General features: G+C 50.3%; 2 protein-coding genes across 3 annotated transcripts in view; one reads left to right on the top strand and one right to left on the bottom strand.

The window, feature by feature from the left end:
• Positions 1 to 12,731, top strand: part of ankfn1a (ankyrin repeat and fibronectin type III domain containing 1a) — a 34,578-nt gene extending 21,847 nt beyond the window's left edge. Inside the window, exons 9-24 of the mRNA XM_080473815.1 lie at positions 1,150 to 1,344; positions 1,491 to 1,604; positions 2,505 to 2,602; positions 4,554 to 4,644; positions 6,306 to 6,413; positions 6,691 to 6,790; positions 7,342 to 7,474; positions 7,629 to 7,745; positions 7,908 to 8,123; positions 8,825 to 8,991; positions 9,077 to 9,248; positions 9,472 to 9,640; positions 9,730 to 9,896; positions 9,983 to 10,202; positions 10,281 to 10,467; positions 10,664 to 12,731. Of these exons, the coding sequence (XP_080329941.1) occupies positions 1,150 to 1,344; positions 1,491 to 1,604; positions 2,505 to 2,602; positions 4,554 to 4,644; positions 6,306 to 6,413; positions 6,691 to 6,790; positions 7,342 to 7,474; positions 7,629 to 7,745; positions 7,908 to 8,123; positions 8,825 to 8,991; positions 9,077 to 9,248; positions 9,472 to 9,640; positions 9,730 to 9,896; positions 9,983 to 10,202; positions 10,281 to 10,467; positions 10,664 to 11,372 (2,963 nt within the window). The 3' untranslated portion in view covers positions 11,373 to 12,731. The remainder of the gene's footprint in view (positions 1 to 1,149; positions 1,345 to 1,490; positions 1,605 to 2,504; positions 2,603 to 4,553; positions 4,645 to 6,305; positions 6,414 to 6,690; positions 6,791 to 7,341; positions 7,475 to 7,628; positions 7,746 to 7,907; positions 8,124 to 8,824; positions 8,992 to 9,076; positions 9,249 to 9,471; positions 9,641 to 9,729; positions 9,897 to 9,982; positions 10,203 to 10,280; positions 10,468 to 10,663) is intronic.
• A 439-nt stretch (positions 12,732 to 13,170) lies between these two features.
• LOC308123693 (chromobox protein homolog 2-like) lies at positions 13,171 to 17,077 on the bottom strand (the record flags this gene model as incomplete). Of its 2 annotated transcripts, XM_080486314.1 has the most annotated exons (5): positions 13,171 to 15,200; positions 15,739 to 15,808; positions 15,879 to 15,944; positions 16,849 to 16,892; positions 16,983 to 17,077. In XM_080486314.1, 5 exons carry the CDS (start codon positions 17,046 to 17,048, stop codon positions 13,836 to 13,838), a joined length of 1,611 nt encoding a protein of 536 aa, XP_080342440.1. In that variant the 3' UTR covers positions 13,171 to 13,835. The 2 variants fall into 2 exon arrangements, with proteins under 2 accessions (XP_080342440.1, XP_080342439.1); XM_080486313.1 differs by having other exon boundaries at positions 16,849 to 17,048.
• Between the last annotated feature and the right edge of the window lie 715 nt (positions 17,078 to 17,792).

The raw sequence follows: 17,792 nt of genomic DNA, 5'->3' as shown, positions 1-17,792 counted from the left end.
TTTGTACCACATGTGGGTCCAGCTGCCCCCACCTGGGAGTCTCTTAACATTGCCGGTACTTTAATGGTTTAGTTTGATGAAGTGTGTTACATCGGCTAATTACAGCTAAGTGATTTATAGTCTAGCAGGGCCCCTCAGGGAGCTCAGTGTGTGTGTGTGTGTGTGTGTGTGTGTGTGTGTGTGTGTGTGTGTGTGTGTGTGTGTGTGTGTGTGTGTGTGTGTGTGTGGGCGTGTGGATTGGGGGGATACAATCTGTACCTGTAAACAAACTCTGTTAATGTCATTCCTCCTGTGCCAGGTGAACTAGTCATTTGCGTGTGTGTGTACACGGCTATAAAACACATGTGGGGTCACACAACACTTTTACCATGTTTCTTTTTTTTTTTTCATAAGAAGAGCTGAAAGTATTTTAACATTTAGTTTTGCAGTAAAATAATGATTTTTTTTTTTTTTAATGGGTTTGAAGGAAAAAACAAAACAACAAACATCTATCACAGACACAGACATTCGTGTGGACGGACGACCAAGTTAGATTGGTATTACAGTGACTCAACTATAAAACTATCAAGTCCCAGGAGAATACGGACTGAGAGTCATGACTCTGGAGGAAAATGTTGTTCTTATTGTCCAGCTACTGAGCATGTGCAGAAGAACTATTTACTATGGCCGTGGTGCGCATGCAAAGTAGCAGCATTTCAAAAAGTTGCGTTTTCATCCATTTCCACAGAGACTGAGTCCAGGCGTTAAAACATTTTCAGTTGCTCCGAGTAACGTCGTAAAGTAAATGGCACCTAAATTTGTTTATTTTGTTGTTGGTGGGGCTGATTCAGGATTGGTATCCAGCATTTCAGAAAAGTTGCGTTTTGCCCCATTTCTACTGAGACGGAGGGTTTTCAAAAATCTCACGTTTGGAAGTCGTTTTCAAAAAGTTGCCTTTCCAGTGACTCAGAGCACCATTGTTGTGCAAACGGAGACAAAATAATTGCAACAAATGTTTTTCCGTTTTCACTTGAAAATCGTGTAAACCGCTGTGTTTTCTTCACCCTGAAACACTTTCATAAAACACATTTCTCTCTCTCTCTCTCTCTCTCTCTCTCTCTCTCTCTCTCTCTCTCTGATTCACATGGTTCTTCTTGTCCCGTGTTGCAGTTGTGAGTGTGGAAAGTCGGGAGGCTCACCTCCACCTCCTGGTGGAGGAGGCGGAGCAGCGTGCGGCCGACCTGGCGACTCAGGCTCAGAGGGAAGGACTCTCTCTGGAAGCCTGTCACAAGGACAAACAGCTGAGGAGCTGGGAGTGGAGGAGCAAACTGTACAAACGCATGAGGACGGGCTTCCAGCACGCACGTAAGACACACACACACACACACACACACACACACACACACACACACACACACACACACACACACACACACGCACACACACGTGCATGCACTGATGAATGCACACACATATGGGTGTGTGTTTCCATCCTGTGCGCCTCTGCTCAGGTCCGCCCGAGGCCCCGTCCATGGTCCGGCTGAGTGTGAGCAGCAGCAGCTCGCTGACCGTCACCTTCCAGGAGCCTCAGTGTCTCAACTCCACCGTGGTGACCAGGTACAGAGGTGAGGAGACTGCAGGAGTCCCAGGGAGGCAGGAGGAGTAAAGGCTCTTGCATACTCCCATAAGAAAAAAATGCTTTTTTCGGCAGAAGAAGCTGTCGAACTCACAGGCCACGCCCCCTCAGGGCAGGCACACATCTGTGAAGCAGCGCTTTAACTCCCAACGGCACAGCTTATTTCTCACTTCCAATGTTTTCAGAAATACATTTCGCTGCAGTGTTTCAGGAATAAAAGAGAACGTTTGTTGTCTGAGTCACCGTGTTGGTCCGGTTTTAACCGCAGGGGCTGACAGCTTTTAGTGATGCATTCAGGGGCATCACGTAAAGCCGCCTTCCCACATGCTAACGAGCTGCGGGGCTCATACTGTAGCAACGTTACATGCTAAACATAATTCAAATATGACTGATAGTCATTAGCGAGCTGGAACACGCATGCGCAGCACACGGCAGTGCAGAAGTTTCGGCACTGCGGCACCGACATACTTCGGCCCGGATGGTTGGCACAGCCGAACCAAATGTCTTCAACCAGAAAGAGCTGGCCAAAGAAAATGGCGTCATTTTGTTTGGCAGGACCTCGGACTGCCGAACGTTCTTTTTGTTCTTATGGAGTTCGAATCAGCCTTAAAGAGGACATCAGGGGGAGCCACAGGAAGTCACAGGGAGACCGGGGGAGTCAAGAGGAGTCAGGAGTCACGATGAGGAAAAGCACCAGTTGTTACATAATAGCCGGTTAAAATGTGTCATCTTGTATAACAGTGTGTATTATTTTCTAATCGTGTGCTCTAACACAAATAGTGTTTGTGAGACTGTACAGAGCTATGTCCAGTTTGCTATTCTTTTCGAATAATATCTGTGTGTGTGTGTGTGTGTGTGTGTGTGTGTGTGTGTGTGTGTGTGTGTGTAGTGGAGTGGAGCTGTCTGAAGGATTTCTCTCTTCTAGCTGGTGATTTAGTTTTGGATAATCTGCAGAATCTGAAGTGCATCATCAGCGGCCTCACCACGGTAACCTCAGCCTCTCAGCTCCTCTCTGCTCTTCCTCCTCTCTGCTCCTCTTCCTCTCTGACTCTCCTCTCTAAAAATTTACCATTGACCCTTTCAACCAGACAATAAGTTTGACAACGAGACCAATTTAGAAAGTTTTGAATGTTTTGTTTAAAATCGTGACTTTGCCATCCATTTTCAACCTCATTCATACTCTCGCGTGTGAATCTGGAAACTTTGCTCATAAGTTTGACTCTTTAAACGGCTGATCAAACATATCAGCGCCTGAATAATATTAACAATGCATTTTATTTATAGCCAACTTTTTTAGAAACTCAAGGTAACTGTGCACTGTGGAATAATAACGGCGGTTTAAAAGAACCAGAATTAAAAGAAATTCAGAATTCGCAGCGGACTAAAAACATCGAGATGAACCTCTCGTTTGAAAAGATGTCGGATAGTTTCAGAGGTGAGGGCCGACCAGCTGAGGGCTCTGAATTAGACCACCTGCAGGAGAAGAAAATGAGAACTGGAGGAGAACATGATGAGGACTGGGGGAGAACTGGAGAAGAGAATGAATTGAAAACAAAATATAAGATAAAGAGACCTGTAGGAGAAAAGGAGGAGAACATGATGAGAACCTGGGAAGAACACAAGGAGCACAGAAGGAGGAGAACTGGGGGGAGAAGAGGAGGAGGAAGGAAGAACTGTAGGAAGAGAGGACAAAAAGGGGGGGGGGGGGTGACAAGAGGAGAACACGATGAGCACTGGGGAGGAAAGCAGGAGAAGATGAGCACCGAAGGGAGGGAATGGGGGGGGGGGGGGCAGGAGGAGAAAAGAGGGAGAAGAGGAGGACAACATGATGAAAGTGGGGAGAACAGCTTGAGAACACGAGGAGAAGAGGAGGAGAACTGGAGAGAGAATGAAATGAAAACAAAATGATAAGACGAGAAGAGGAGGAGAACATGTTGAGCACCTGAGGAGAACAGAAGGAGGAGAACTAGGGAAAGAACAGAAACAAAGAAATGAGAAGTCGAGGCGAAGAAAAGGAGATTTGGAGGCGGAGAAAAGTAGAACTGGAGGAGGTTCTCAGCTGCTGCTGGATCAGGTGTATTTTATGAGTGAGGGACGTCTTCAGCGAGTTCCAGCTGTGTAAATGTGGAGGAAGAGTCGGAGGGTCGTGGTGTTGGTGGACATTTGTCTGTGGACATGGAGTCTTTCTGAAGCAGAATATGGCTGTGACACGTTGAACTGTGAATATTGAGCTCAGTTTGAGTAGAAACAGTGAAAACTAGAAGGCAGAGAAGGTGAAGGATACTCTGGGTTGTTTGGAGGGTTCATCAGGTTCTCCTGCCGGGTTTCTTAAACCCGTCCAGAGGGCTGTAACATGAATATCTTTGACGATCAAACCAGAACCAAACCTGTGGATCTGTTGTTGATTTTACGTGGCCGTCATTACCCAGCATGCCTCGGTCCTTTATGAAGATGGATATGAAAACACAAACCTTTGTGCAGCCTCGGCCCCTCAGATATTAAAGCAGATAGAAGCCAAACATTTTAATCTCCGGTGGTTGCAGTGTGACATAATTTAATGAATCTCTGGAGGCATCAAAACATTAACGCTGACATTTAAATCTCAGCCTGGAACGCTGTCATCAGATGAAAATAAAAAGCTCTTTACGAGCCGTCTTGAGTGGCTGCAGATTACAGACCCTGCTTCCTTTCAACGACCGGCTCAATGTTTTCCTGCGGGAGAAGAGAGATTTATTCAGAGTCCAGGTTGGAACGAGCCGTCGGGTCCTTTTTAAGACGACACGACTTCGGCCTGCAGTGAAGTTTGTGCTGCTTTAACGCGACAAAAAAACCGAGAGGAGGTCGAAACGGATCAGTGTCTCGGGGAATCCTGAGACCTAATGTCCTAATATTTCCTGGTAATGTTGTGTGATTTATTGTTTTGTTGTTGTTTTTCCAGGGCCGGACGTATTATGTCCGGGTGTCTGCGTACAACATGAAGGGCTGGGGTCCGCCCGCCTGCTCCCTGCCTCCATCTGCGGCTCCATCCAGTAAGTGACCTTTAGCGCTGCAGGGACAGTGCAGGCAGTGACACCTGATTTCTGAGCGAAACGGACAAAAATCTGTGGAAAATGAAAACGTGTGAACGGGAAATGCAACTTTTCTGGAACACGGTTACTGAGCGTTCACACCACGGCCGTAGCAAATAGTTGTTCTGCACATGCTCAGTAGATGGACGATGAGAATAATGTTTCCTCCAGAGTGTCATGACTGCCAGTCCATATTCTCCCGGGACTTGGTGGTTTTGTGGTTGACAGTCACCGTAATAACGATCCAACGTTGTTTCTGTTTATTGCTTTTGTTTGGTTTTATTACAAAAACAAACAAACAGTGACAACTCGTGGCCCTACGTGCTCACGACATCATTTTCAGCATTTCAACGGACGTAGTAACTGCGAACCTTGTCTGAAACGAAAACGCAGAAACGATGTGTTTTCACTTGAAAAAGTCGTGTAAACAGAACCTGCGTGTAAAATGTGTCCTGAAGTCAGTGCAGACTAGAGAGGACACCAGGATGGATGGACGAGCTGTGACTCTTTCGAAGAGGAAAAGTCTGCTGTTTCTTGAATAGAACATGTTTCCACAGACTGTTTCCTCCTGAGTTCATCCTCCCTGTCAGACGCTTTCTGGAAGTGTTGGCGAACTCTGACTTGCTCTGATCCTCCGGGACCGATGGGGACGGCGGCGGCGGCGGCCAGACTCGTGTCCGTTCACCGTGACTCGTACAGATGGCGCGTTTGTGGCGGGAGCATAGTTTGTTTTTTTTTGTCTCCCCGTCACGACTCGCTTTTTTTTTCCCGGCTCGGTGAAGCACTTCAGCCTTGAGCCTGTGTTTGGTTATGTCTCTCAGCCTTTGTGTGTGTGTGTGTGTGTGTGTGTGTGTGTGTGTGTGTGTGTGTGTGTGTGTGTGTGTGTGTGTGTGTGTGTGTGTGTGTGTGTGTGTGTGTGTGTGTGTGTGTGTGTGTGTGTGTGTGTGTGTGTGTGTGTGTGTGTGTGTGTGTGTGTGTGTGTGTGTGTAATGTGAAGGACGAACGTGACGCATGTTCCTCTGAGAGCACAGGCTGAGATGAACTCCCGTCACAGTTTCAGCCCTCTTGTGCTCTCAATCCACACTATATGGCAGAAGGTCAAACATGAGGCCTGGCGACCGAAACCAGGCCGGGTGATGACGTTTGGGAGACGGCATAACTCATAACACTGGTCCAACTTGTACTCCTGTCATTCTTTTTCGTCTGAGATGGGATCGGTGGTTCTGCATGTCGACCCGTTTGACCAATCGGATGGAGCCTTACTGCTGTAATGCCCGCCCACCAGGTGGACATGTGCTTCGCGAGTGTCGTGATGGTGGAAGAGACACGAAAGGACAATCTGAACCGAGAGCTGGAGGAGAACCTCTGAGTCACATGGAGTGATTCACCCGTCCTTTGTACACGGCGTTCGAGTCTCCACCAGCTGTGTTCGGCTTCCACAGACAATATGTCAGGAAGTAACAGGCTGGAAACGAAAGCGGATCGTATTTCATCTCCACACATAAGACATTTCAAGTTTAAAAAAAAATAAAAAAAAACCTTTCAAGACGCTGTGCACAGGTTCCTCCGTTTAGTCGTCCTAAAATTCAGGACATTTCTCACGAACGCTCGTGTTTCCTCAGACTGGAGGGAGAGCGACGGCCGGGAGCCCAAGAGGCGGGGCCACATCGAGGCCATGGAGCGTCTGCTGCAGCAGGTCCGAGCGACACACACACACTACTGCTGTGGAGGTGAGAACACACACATCTGATTACTGGTTCTGATTGGATGGGCGGTGTGCACCAGTTCCATGGTTTCTAAATGGTTTCAACAGTTGGAAACACGCAAACTGATTAGTGTCGGATTTAAATTGATACAAACGGGATGAAACTGGTTTCTGACTTGTGCAAACTGGTTTAATTTGGTTTCTGGTGACAGAAGGTATGAAGGAAATAAGAGTGACCCAAAACACTCCAGTAACACTCCTTTCTCCTCTTCTTCTTCCTCCTCCTCCTCCTCCTCCTTCAGACTCCTCCAAGCTGCAGAACCCCAGCAGGAAGCAGTCGGTCTCCAGAAGCCTCAAGCATCTCTTCAACTCCTCCAACAAGTTCGTGAAAACACTGAAAAGGTTCGTCAGAATGTGAGACGCACACAAGATACAAAACACAAAAGCTCCAAACATACAAGATACAAATTGGTTGGTTGTTGAGTAACAGACTGCAGCAGGTAAGATGAGTATTTGTTAGTCGCAGAAGGACTTGTGGTTCTAGCATTGGTTGAAATGGAGCCAGTAAAAGAAGAACCTTTTTATTTGTGTGAAACGGCTGCTTGTTGGTGTACCTCCTTTTTTAAACTCCTGTGATTGTTTTAGTCACCTTGTACATTTTTGTATGTTCGATGGAATCGTTTGCTCTCGCGCACAAGATTTAAACCTCCTCACCGATCCGGCACTCTCAGCCCTGACCCATTTAAAAACTTGTATTTTAAAACAAACAGATAAACTAGCACTTCGGAAAGCTACCAGTTCCACCATACACTGGCTCCCTCTAGTGGTACCAGATGGAAAGTCATAAATTGTTGTTCAAAAACACAAACAATGCCCTGACACTTTGACCTCTGACCCCCCCATAATGAGGCAATCAGGAGCTGAGCTGTGGGACTGTACCGTCCTCTGTGCAGGGGGATCTACCTGGCCGCTGTCTTCTACCACAAGGACGGTTTGCTGGTGACGGCCGAGGATCAGATCCCCATTGTGGAGGTGGACGACTCCTACAGCAGCTCCCTCATGCAGGACTTCCTGTGGTTCACCAAGGTAGCGCACACATGAATCTACTGCTGCAGACCTATAATCGCACACCGACAGCCTCAAATCTCTGGCCCTGTGGCGTGATGGTGAACTGATCAGCCTGTTCGGGTGTGTTCTGGTGTTGTTGCTGCCCCCTGCTGACGTATCCGTGTCTCTGCAGCTCTCCTGTATGTGGGAGGACGTCCGGTGGCTCCGACAGAGCATGTCCGTTTCCATGTCATCGTCCTCCACCCTGCAGGCCCGACACAAGATGCTCACTGCTGCCAGCCAGATGCAGGTCAGACCCACGTCCACCAATCAGCTGCCAGAATATCTATTACCCCTCGTCCAATGAGGAGTCGCCGTTTCTCTCTTGTCACAGTAGAAAAAAAGTTAAAAGTTTCTTTGATTTGATTTACGCACTGTGATTGGCTGTTAATTGTTTTGGCTCCGCCCTCAGAACCTGCTTGGGACCCACAACCTGGGCCGGGTTCACTATGAGCCCATTAAGGATCGCCATGGCAACGTGCTGCTGGTGACCATCAGGGACACGGAGAGCCAGCACTCGCTGTTCAGTGGGAAGTGGATGCAGGTGACCAAACTACAAAGTCAGAGGAAGTCCCTGTCCACGCCGGAGGAGCCGTATGCCCTCGACATCCTCATCATTACCATTCAGGTGAGGAAGACTCGCCCCCTTCAGTCATTCTACTGCCACTGTTACTACAAGACAATATCACTGGACATGTTCACACTGGGGTCTGAAGGTTCAATTGTGGCTTTTGAAGGTTTATTGTGGTTTCTAACTGGTGAAATCGGGTGTCTGACTGGTTCATACTGGTTCCTGACTGGTGTTTTTCAGTGGTTTCTGAAGGTTTACACTGTTGTTTGACTGGTTAAATTGGATTTCTGACTGGTTTACACTGGTTCAAGTTGGTTTACAATGGTTTAAATGGATTCAGACTGGTTTATACTGTTTTTTGACCAGTATTCAATGAATTCTGAAGGTTCACATTGGTTTCTTGACCGGTTGAAACAGGTTTCTTACTGATTTACATTGTTTTTGAAGGTTTACACTGGTTTCCTGTAACTTAAAACTGGTTTCTGACTAGTAAAACTGGTTTCTGCCAGGTTAAAACTGTTTTAAACTTATTTCTGACCATTTTACACTGGTTTTTCACAGGTTTTCAGCAGGTTTCTGATTGGTTTATGCTGGTTCCTGATTCAGTGGTTTGAGAAGGTTAAAACTGGCTTACACTAGTTTTTGAAGGTTCACACTGGTTTCTGGTAGGTTAAAACTGGTTTCTGACCAGTTGATACTGGTTTCAGCTGCTGTCTGACCTGTTTACATGGTTAGATTATCCCAACATTCTTCTGCAGGACATCCTGGCCTACCAGCGACGCAGCACCCACCGTCTGGCCCCGGGTCTGTACCTGGGCTACCTGAAGCTCAGCAGCTCTGTGGACCAGATCAGAGTCCTGGTGTCGCAGCGGAGCCCCAACATGCTGTGTCACAGCCGCATCCGAGACAACGCCAACGTCTCCAGGTACTGACGCACGGTTCAGAGTCTGTGCGTCTCTGCTGGGCTCACACATGTCTACATTACCCACGATGCTTTGCTGTATGATCAGGGAGGAGTGGGACTGGATCCAGAAGCTTTCGGCTGCGGGCGAGACGGATCACAGCGGGGAGGAGGGCGAGGAGGCGGAGCCACGTCCAGAAAGCCACGCCCCTTTGCTGTACTACGAGCTGCAGACGGCCATCAAGTCCCTGTTGAGACACATTAACCTACCTCTGCACCAGGTGCGCCACCTGAAGCTACCAGGGCGGCAAAACCTTTGTGTCCGGTGTTGTTTACTTGTGTTGTCGCTGTTGTTGTTTACCAACATTTTGATGTGTATGTTGTTGTTCACCTGTGTTGTTGTTTATGACTTGTGCTGTTGTTCTCCATGCTGTTGGTGTGTGTGTGGAGTTTACCCGTGTTGTTGTTGTTTGTTGTTGTTGACATGTGTGTGCCCTCCTGCAGGCGCGTCACTTCCGTCTCTACAGTCAGGAGGTCGTGGAGCTCGGTCACGGCGTCTCCTTCCTGCTGCTGCTGCCGGCGGCGGATGACGTCTGCTCCGCCCCTGGACAGTCCAACCCCTACACAACGCTGGCAGGCTTCCTGCACCTCCCCATGCAGATGTTCGAGCTCGGTGAGTACACACACACACACACACACACACACACACACACACACACACACATAAATTCCTCATTCATTCCTCCCTTTTATTACCCACAGTGCACTTCTGCACCTACAAGGAGAAGTTCATCAGCCTGTACTGCCGTCTGTCCTCCGTTCTCGACCTGGACTCCCTCATTACCCAGCAGGCACTGCGGGAAGCCATCACAGATGCAGAGGTGACCACGGCCAAACAGAGACACCAGCTCATCCTCGACTACATCCAGGTGTGTGCCACTGTGTGTACCTGTCTGTGTGTGTGTGTGTGTGTTTCCATTGACATGTGTGTTATTATTTTTTCCTGTTTCCATAGCAACTGGATGAGATGCGTCGTGACCTGCGGTGGATCACAGACGCGCTGCAGTACGCCCGTTATAAGCAGCCGCGTGGCGGCGTGCCCGTCACCTGCCTGGTGGACGCCAATGCCCCGGAGAGCGAACCGGGCCAGAAGAGCGACTCAACCTCGTCCACCATGGACTTCCTGCCCACACCGTCACCCTCGCCGGAGCTGCGCCGCAGGAAGGCCGTCAGCGGTGAGTGTGCACACACCAAGCATGTCTGCATGTAGAGTGACAAAACATGGCGACTGACTGCGGCGCTCTCACCGACAGACTCTCAGCCCGGCTCCGATGAGGACGGCTCCTCCGAGGTGTTCCTGCCCACCGACAGCGACTACGACTCCAGCGACGCCCTGAGCCCCCGCGAGCTCGACCTGCTCTACTCCCCCGACCTCTCGCAGCAGGCGGTGCACGCGCTGGGTGGCAGTGCCCCCGACGTGCTGCAGATCCACGAGCTCAGGTCGAGCTCGCATCAGCATTAGCATGTAGCTTAGCTTCAGAGTCACACGAAGTACTAACATGAGTGTGAGAGTCCCCTGACTCTGTGTGTGTGTGTGTGTGTGTGTGTGTGTGTGTGTGTGTGTGTGTGTGTGTGTGTGTGTGTGTGTGTGTGTGTGTGTGTGTGTGTGTGTGTGTGTGTGTGTGCTCTCATGCAGGTACACCGTCTGCCCTTCCAAAGACGCCCCGCTCTCCCCCGCAGTCCAGGACCTGAGATCTGCCGATGCCCCCCTGTTCTCCCCCCTCCCCCCCTCATCCCCCTCCCACTACAGGACCCTCCCCACCTCTCCCTCCCTCCCCCTGCCACTCACTCTCCCTCTCTCCCCGGCACTGTCCAACACCACCAAGACCCTGGAGAGCCTGTCCCTGTCCAGGGGCCACCATGAGGGGACCTCCCCCCTCCGGGCCCTCGCCAACCCCCCCGCCAAACGCAAGCTGCTGTCCAGGAGCCACCGGGGCCAGTACTTCAGCGGGCCACAGCGCTGGCTGCGGAGCTACGGCGGAGAGACTCACTCCTTATCTGAGGGCGTCTACACCAAGCAGCTGGACCTCGACCTGCCCCCGCAGGGTGACCCCAACCCCCCACAAGGCACCACCTACATCAGCCACGCCTCCTGTGTACTGGAGAGCCGCAAGGGCCGCCACCGAGAGCCCCGCCCCCACGTCCGCAGGATCTTCGTGGAGCCCTGCAAGGAGCAAAGGGGTCCGGAGGAGGCAACGGAGGAGGCGAGGGCCCCCGGCGTGTCAGTGGTGGTGGAGGGGGAGGAGCCTGAGGGGGAGGAGCCTGAGGGGGCCGCCGCCCAGGAAGTGGACTCAGATGATCAGACCAACGCTCAGGTGTCTGAGATCCTGAGCAGCACACTGTAGGAGCCACAGTGAGTAGAAACCAGCCCCTCCACACCCAGCAGAGGGATGGATAACTGTGTCCCCCCCCCGCCCCCCTCTGCAGCCCTGCCCCCCTCAGACCATTCAGACTGGACTTTGAAAAAGTTGCTGGTTCAACTCCGCCCTCTCCTCAGCACCCGATGGCTTCGACTGTTACCCCGAAACTATTAATGCCACGACACACCGAGCGCCTCCTGGCTGAGCTTTGCACACCACCAAAAATAGGAGAACACAGAGCAGGAGGAGGAAAAGGAGGAGGAAGAAGAATAAGAGGAGGAAGAGGAGAAGGAGGAATAGGAGGTGTCTCTCCTGCTGAACTGTGTTACTGCAGAATATTTCAGGAGCATGAATCTACTTGAAGTCAATGTGACGTTTAGTTTGTTTGTGGTTTCCCCGTGTCATGTTTAGCTCCTCCCCCTGATTGTTATGTCAGCTCCTGATTGGTCCGTTAGTCGGTCGGTTGATTTTACGATCCTGACTGAGAAAAACAGTATTTTTGTATTCTGGGTGTGATGTCGGACTGGAACTGTAGGTGGAGCTGTTTCTTTTTTTTTTCCGTTTTAACGTTAAAATTTTGTGGGCATGAAGTTTGTCGTTGTGGGTTTGTTTGTGTTTTGAACCGGGTCTTCTGGTCCAGTTCAGCATGACCGTGTCGGCCTTCGAATCGTGTTGTTGTTTTGACCTTCACTTTGGCCCCGCCCACGTTTCACAGCAGAGTCTGGCTCACTTCCCATGATTTGGATAGAGTTTCTTACATTTTAATCTGCTCTAAATCTAAATTAATTTTAAAACTAAAAGCATATAAAAGCTTTAATTTGAATTTCATTTGAGAATGAATTTAAAAAAAAATTATAAATCAGAGTTCAAATCAAATTGGATCAAATCTAAATTTTTAATTCTGGTTCGAATCATTGTTCCAATCAGATCTGAATCTGCCCTGAAATGATATTAAATGAGGTTTGAGCCTGATTTAAATGGACCTAAAGTTTAATTCATTCAGGTTTATTCTGGGTTTTACCACATTATAACACACTGTGGAGTTAGTCAATGAGCCAGCGGTGTGTGAAAGAGCGCGAGCGGCTCAGTTTACACTTTACGTCATGGAGCCACGCCGTCCGCGAGATATTGTTTCTTGTTTTCTTCCCGCTCTGTGAGGATTCTGACACATTTCCATAGTTTCATATTTATTTGGCGTGCTGACTCTATATCAGCTTTGTTCTGTATATTTTGGCTTCATTTATACAAACTGAAGTTTATTTATGATTTTCTTTTTTTTTAAACCTGTGAACTCGCAGGATTGGATGTATTTTAACCACTGAAATAAACTCATGTTGTGCACTTAAACCTCAGAGTTTGTCTTCTGTCACAGTCTGTGTCTCGACTTCCCATAGTTCCTTGTTCCCTGTACTTCTGTACAACTGGACTCTGCAGGCTGAAGGAAAGAAATAACCATCATTTCACATCAAGCCGATCACCGAGAATACCCATCAGCCACCTCATAAAACCCAGAAGAAGAATGAAACAACTCAAGAAGTTTGTAAGTCCTGATTAAAATTATGATATATCCTCATAATTTAAGGCTTTTGGTTTGGTCAAATCAGTAACAGTCTCCCTCAGAGAAATATCCACTCTATACAACCTCTGATCACTTTTCCGTTGGTTTATATTCACGTCGATTTCTGTATGCCTAATTTACATGCATTGCATCTGTGTGCATGTTTCATCGCTTGGGCCCCCTGCTGGTGAAAACAGGAACTACAACACTCATTTTCTTCATTGTCAGGGTTTATTTTAAATCCCTTCACATGGCGGGGGGGCACACAGCCCCCTCAGATAGATATCACATGAAAAAGAACATATTTACAGGTATAAATTAACACACATCTTCATCCTAAAGACAGCGCCACCTATTGAAATGGTACAAAACAGCTAGCAGTCCCTCTGTACTGTGTAGTGCAACAAATACTGTGGTCAATAATACGAGTCGTCACACCTTTGGTCCAAACCACTGAAAGACGAGAACAAACATCTGAAAATATCCACAACACTCTTCCTCCTCCTCAGACTTTTCTTCTTCATGTAGAGACGCATCGCCCTAAACGAGGCCGCGGGCGGACGGAGGCAACGCGAGGCACAGGTGAGGTGGATGCTTCCGAGGGTTCCAACCCTGGATAGAGCAGGTCTGCAGACCAATGGCAGGCAAGTGTTAAACCATCGGTCGTCATGGTGACGTGTTAAAACTGTTGAATCTCTGAGGGGACAGTCAGGGTTCAAACATGGAGCCCTATGAACGTGTTGCAGTTTGTCAATCAGACGTCTGATTGATCAGCAGCTGCAGGAGTGGCCGGGGCCGCTACAGCGCCCCATCAGATACTGGAGTATATCCGTGTGTGTGGCTCGGAATGCTGGGAGTTGTGGTGTGTCGGTGTCCCGTGCAGCGGCGGGTCAGTGACTCGGCTCGGTGAAGAATCCCACGCTGGTCGGCGACTCCTTCACTGTCACCGTGATGAAGTTGGCGGTGACGTCGGTGACGAAGACGTGCTCCAGGAGGCTCCGCGCCGGCCGCCAGTCCGTCTCTGTGTCCGACTCGGCGGCGGTGTTTCCCAGGCTGGGTCGGCTGTTTCTAGGGAACAGGGCGGCGTGCTCCGATTCGCTGCTGCTGCTCTCATCCGAGTCGCCGGCGCTCAGCTCTGTCAGGCTGCGGCTCTGCGTGCCAAGTCCGTGTTTACGCTCCTCCGGTCGCCCGCCGCCTCCCAACAGCTTCTCCTTGGCGCGGCCGGACTCGGCTCCGCCCCCTGCCGATGGGCCGCAGCGCTGCCCTCCGGTCGGTGTGCGACTGTCTTTGGCACCTCCTTTCACCAACATCCCACCGCCACTCCGAAGGCTGGTCCTCGCGGCGGCGCCCGTGCTGCCCGGCAGGCTGCCGACACTCTGCAGGTTGAGCGCCCGCAGGCTCAGCGCCTGATTGGCTCGGTCCCGTGGCGTGGCGGCCGGTGCCGGCCTAGACAGACCTGAGCTCTGCTGCTTGTGAGGAAGTGTTGCACTCTGACCGGCGGCGCCGTCCTGCCTCCTCTGGGCTAGAGCGGAACGCTGCGCCGCCATCTGCCCGCCCCCGAAGCCGGCGTGCAGGGCCATTGACCCCGAGGTGCCGCCATGTTTGAGAAGAGACCCTCTGAAGGCGGCGGCCTCGGAGGCAGAACGCTTCGGGTCCAGTGAGTTCTTGCCATGCGAGGAGGCGCTGGCTCTGCCATGCGAGGAGGAGGCGCACAGCGAGCGGCCGCTCCACACGCAGCCGAGGGAGGCAGGCTTGGAGGGCGAGAACGAGGAGGAGGAGGAGGAGGTGTGGGACGATGCCTCCTCTCTGGCACCGCGGCTCAGCCCGGTGTAGGTGAAGCTGGCCGGCTGCAGCGGCTTCTTCACACCTGGCCGGGCCTCGTCGCGGGGGCCGCGCGGCGCCTGCTGGTGGCGGGGCGGTCCGGGGGGAGGCGGGGGAGGAGGGGGAGGGGACGGTGCGGGCCGGCTCTTGGCCTGCCGCAGCGCCCTCAGGTCCGGGTGCAGCGGCTTTCTGCCGCGCTTCTTCTTGTGTGGCGGATCGGGTTTGGCGAGCAGGATCTGGGGCCTCTTCTGGGGGACGGGGGTCACCCGAGGGCTTGGCTTGGCCTTCTTGCCATGGTCTTCATTCTCCTCCTCTTCATCATCTTCTTCCTCCTCCTCCTCCTCCTCCTCCTCTTCCGAGGACGACGCGGTGGAGGAGAGGCCGGAGGAAGACGAGGACGAGCGGCTGTCCTTGGTGACGGCAGGAGCAGGAGGCTGGAGGGACAGACAGGAAGTGATGATGTCACCTTCAGTCCACACAGTTCTCATCAAAGTCTTTTTTTTGTTTTTTAAAGACAAGGCTTGCCTTTACATGGCAACGTTTTGAAAACAATCTCAATAGCATGTTGGGCCACCAATCGGCGCTGTTGGTTGTTAATGTAATGCAGAAGAACTATTTACTATGTTTGTGGAGCACAAGCGTTTCCACGGTAACAGAGTGGTTTTTTTTTTTTAAAAAGTTCCAACTTGGGAGTCGTTTTTAAAAAGTTGTGTTTTCGGTCTTCGAGTAAACTGACCCAAAACACAACAACCAAAACACAACGAAAGGTCTGCGTTCTCAGGTGAAAACTGAGCGTTTCACTCCCTCGTTAATCATTTAGAAAATATCAAGAAGCTACGACGTTCCACCGAGCCCCGCACAGATGTTCTACAGACGTGACGAGCAGAAACTCAGTTATATTCTAAATATTCAAAACATCTACAGGCACAAAATCTGAATAAATGCAGCGGTACAATGGGTCAAATTATTTACCAGAATCTTCCGAGGTCGTCCTCTCGGCCTTTTTCCTTTTTTCTGAAACAGAAGTTCTCGCTCTTGTTCTCTAGAAAGCAGAAGAGAGTTCAGAGGCCGGCTGCAGAGATAAACGACGTCGGGTTCAGAGACTCACTCACCGTTTGTGAAACGCCGCCAGGAGCCGCGGGTCCAGGATGTTCTCCTCCGGCTCCCAACTGTTGTGTCTGAAAACAAGACGACACTTGACTCAGTCCGACAGCCTCACACCGTTTATCTGCTTCGCCGTGAATCGACAAGAAAACACAGAAAAACTGAAAGTCTAAAGGAAACACAACAAGACGGGTTCTATGATGGCGAATCGGAATTCTCCTTCAACAAACGCTGGAGCTGCAAAGCATGCTGGGAAGTGGAATTCTTCTGGGTCCAGACACTAGTCTGGGTCCAGTCAAGAGTCCTGGTCTACTCTTTGGACCAAGTCCAGTCCCCGGTTTAAGTTAAGTCTGTAGTCCAAATTCAATTATAGTCCCACGTTCTGATTAAGTGCCTGGTCCAAGTCACGTCCCAGGTCCAGATTTAGTCCCTGGGCTGTTTTAAGTTCCAGGTCCAGTTCTTGCCCCGGGTCCAGGTTTAAGTCCCTGGTCTGTTTTAAGTTCCAGGTCCAGTTCTTGGCCCGGGTCCAGGTTTAAGTCCCTGGTCTGTTTTAAGTTCCAGGTCCAGTTCTTTCCCCGGGTCCAGCTTTAAGTCCCTGGTCTGTTTTAAGTTGCAGGTCCAGTTCTAGTCCTGGTCTGAATAAAATCCAGGTTCAGATCGAGCCCCTGTTGCAGGTCGTGTCCCGGTCCTGGAGGACCAGCAGACTTCCTCTCCTCCCGGTCAGACTCTGGATCAGCAGCCGCAGCTGGAGCAGTGAACGGCGGGCAGATGCAGCGGGACTCGGCCGCTGCTCCGCAGTGTGCGGGTCTGGGTGGTGGGTGGGGGTCCTGTCGGGAGGGGGGAGACTGCTGGTTCGACCCCCCCCCGTACGGTTATAAACCCCCACCGGAGGAATGAAGCGCCCGTAGCGGCAGCTCATTGTTCGGTGTTTGTGTGTTAGCCGCGGCGGCTAACGCGCAGCTAGCGGCGGCTACTCACTTGGACGACCAGCCTCTCCACTTCACCAGATACTCGAACTTCCCCTGCGGACGACACACAAACATGAGACCGGGGCCGCGGGCTTTTCCGCGGGGCGGGACCGGCTCCGGAGAGCTAACGGGGGCCGCGCTTACCTTCCTGGGCCGCTTACTGAGGATGCACTCCGCGTCGAATACCTGGCCGACGGTGACCCCCTCCATGACTGCCGCAGCCCCTCCGCACGAGCCGCAGCCGCGCTCTGACCCCGCGCGGCCGCCGTAGCTGCTCCGCCGTCACCGCAATCATCCGCCGACAGTCGATTAATCGAATCGAATTCAGATTGAAGCAAGAAACTCTGCCATGAAATCGACATTTGGTTTAGTTTTTAGGAAATCATCAAAAATCAGCCAAAACCGTAAAAAAAAAGGTTTATTTATTTTTTATTTATATATATTACAGCCACATATTCAAAACCACTTCATCCAAGACCAAGACATAACCAAGACTTTAAAATGCCGAGGACCACTCTTGAGTCAACAACATTACATTTACAATCAAGTCAAAATAAATCAAGTCAAATATATCTTAGTTGAATTCCACAGATTTATTCTTAGCGTAGAAAGACGCTGTGGTTGAGTCACATTTCATAGAAGTTTAAACGAGGATAGCAGGTGGATTATAAGCAGTTTATTCTATATTTATCATCTGTTTCTTTATCAGTTTAAATGTTGGTCAAATAATCAATTGTGTGCGTGCGCGCGTGTGTGTGTGTGTGCGTGTGTGTGTTTAAGAGGTTTTATATTACGTTTGATTAATGCTGAAATTATTTGAATGAGTTTTATAATCCCAAACCATCAGCATATTTTGTATTGTATATGTTTTGTATTATATATATATATATATATAAAATGTGCGTGTGTACACGGATATACTTCAAAACCTTGTGGCTCGTGTGGATGCGGAAC

Source organism: Lipophrys pholis, assembly GCF_963383615.2.
Source record: "Lipophrys pholis genome assembly, chromosome: 1".
Classification (NCBI taxonomy): domain Eukaryota; kingdom Metazoa; phylum Chordata; class Actinopteri; order Blenniiformes; family Blenniidae; genus Lipophrys; species Lipophrys pholis.
This window is presented reverse-complemented; position numbering and strand designations above follow the sequence as displayed.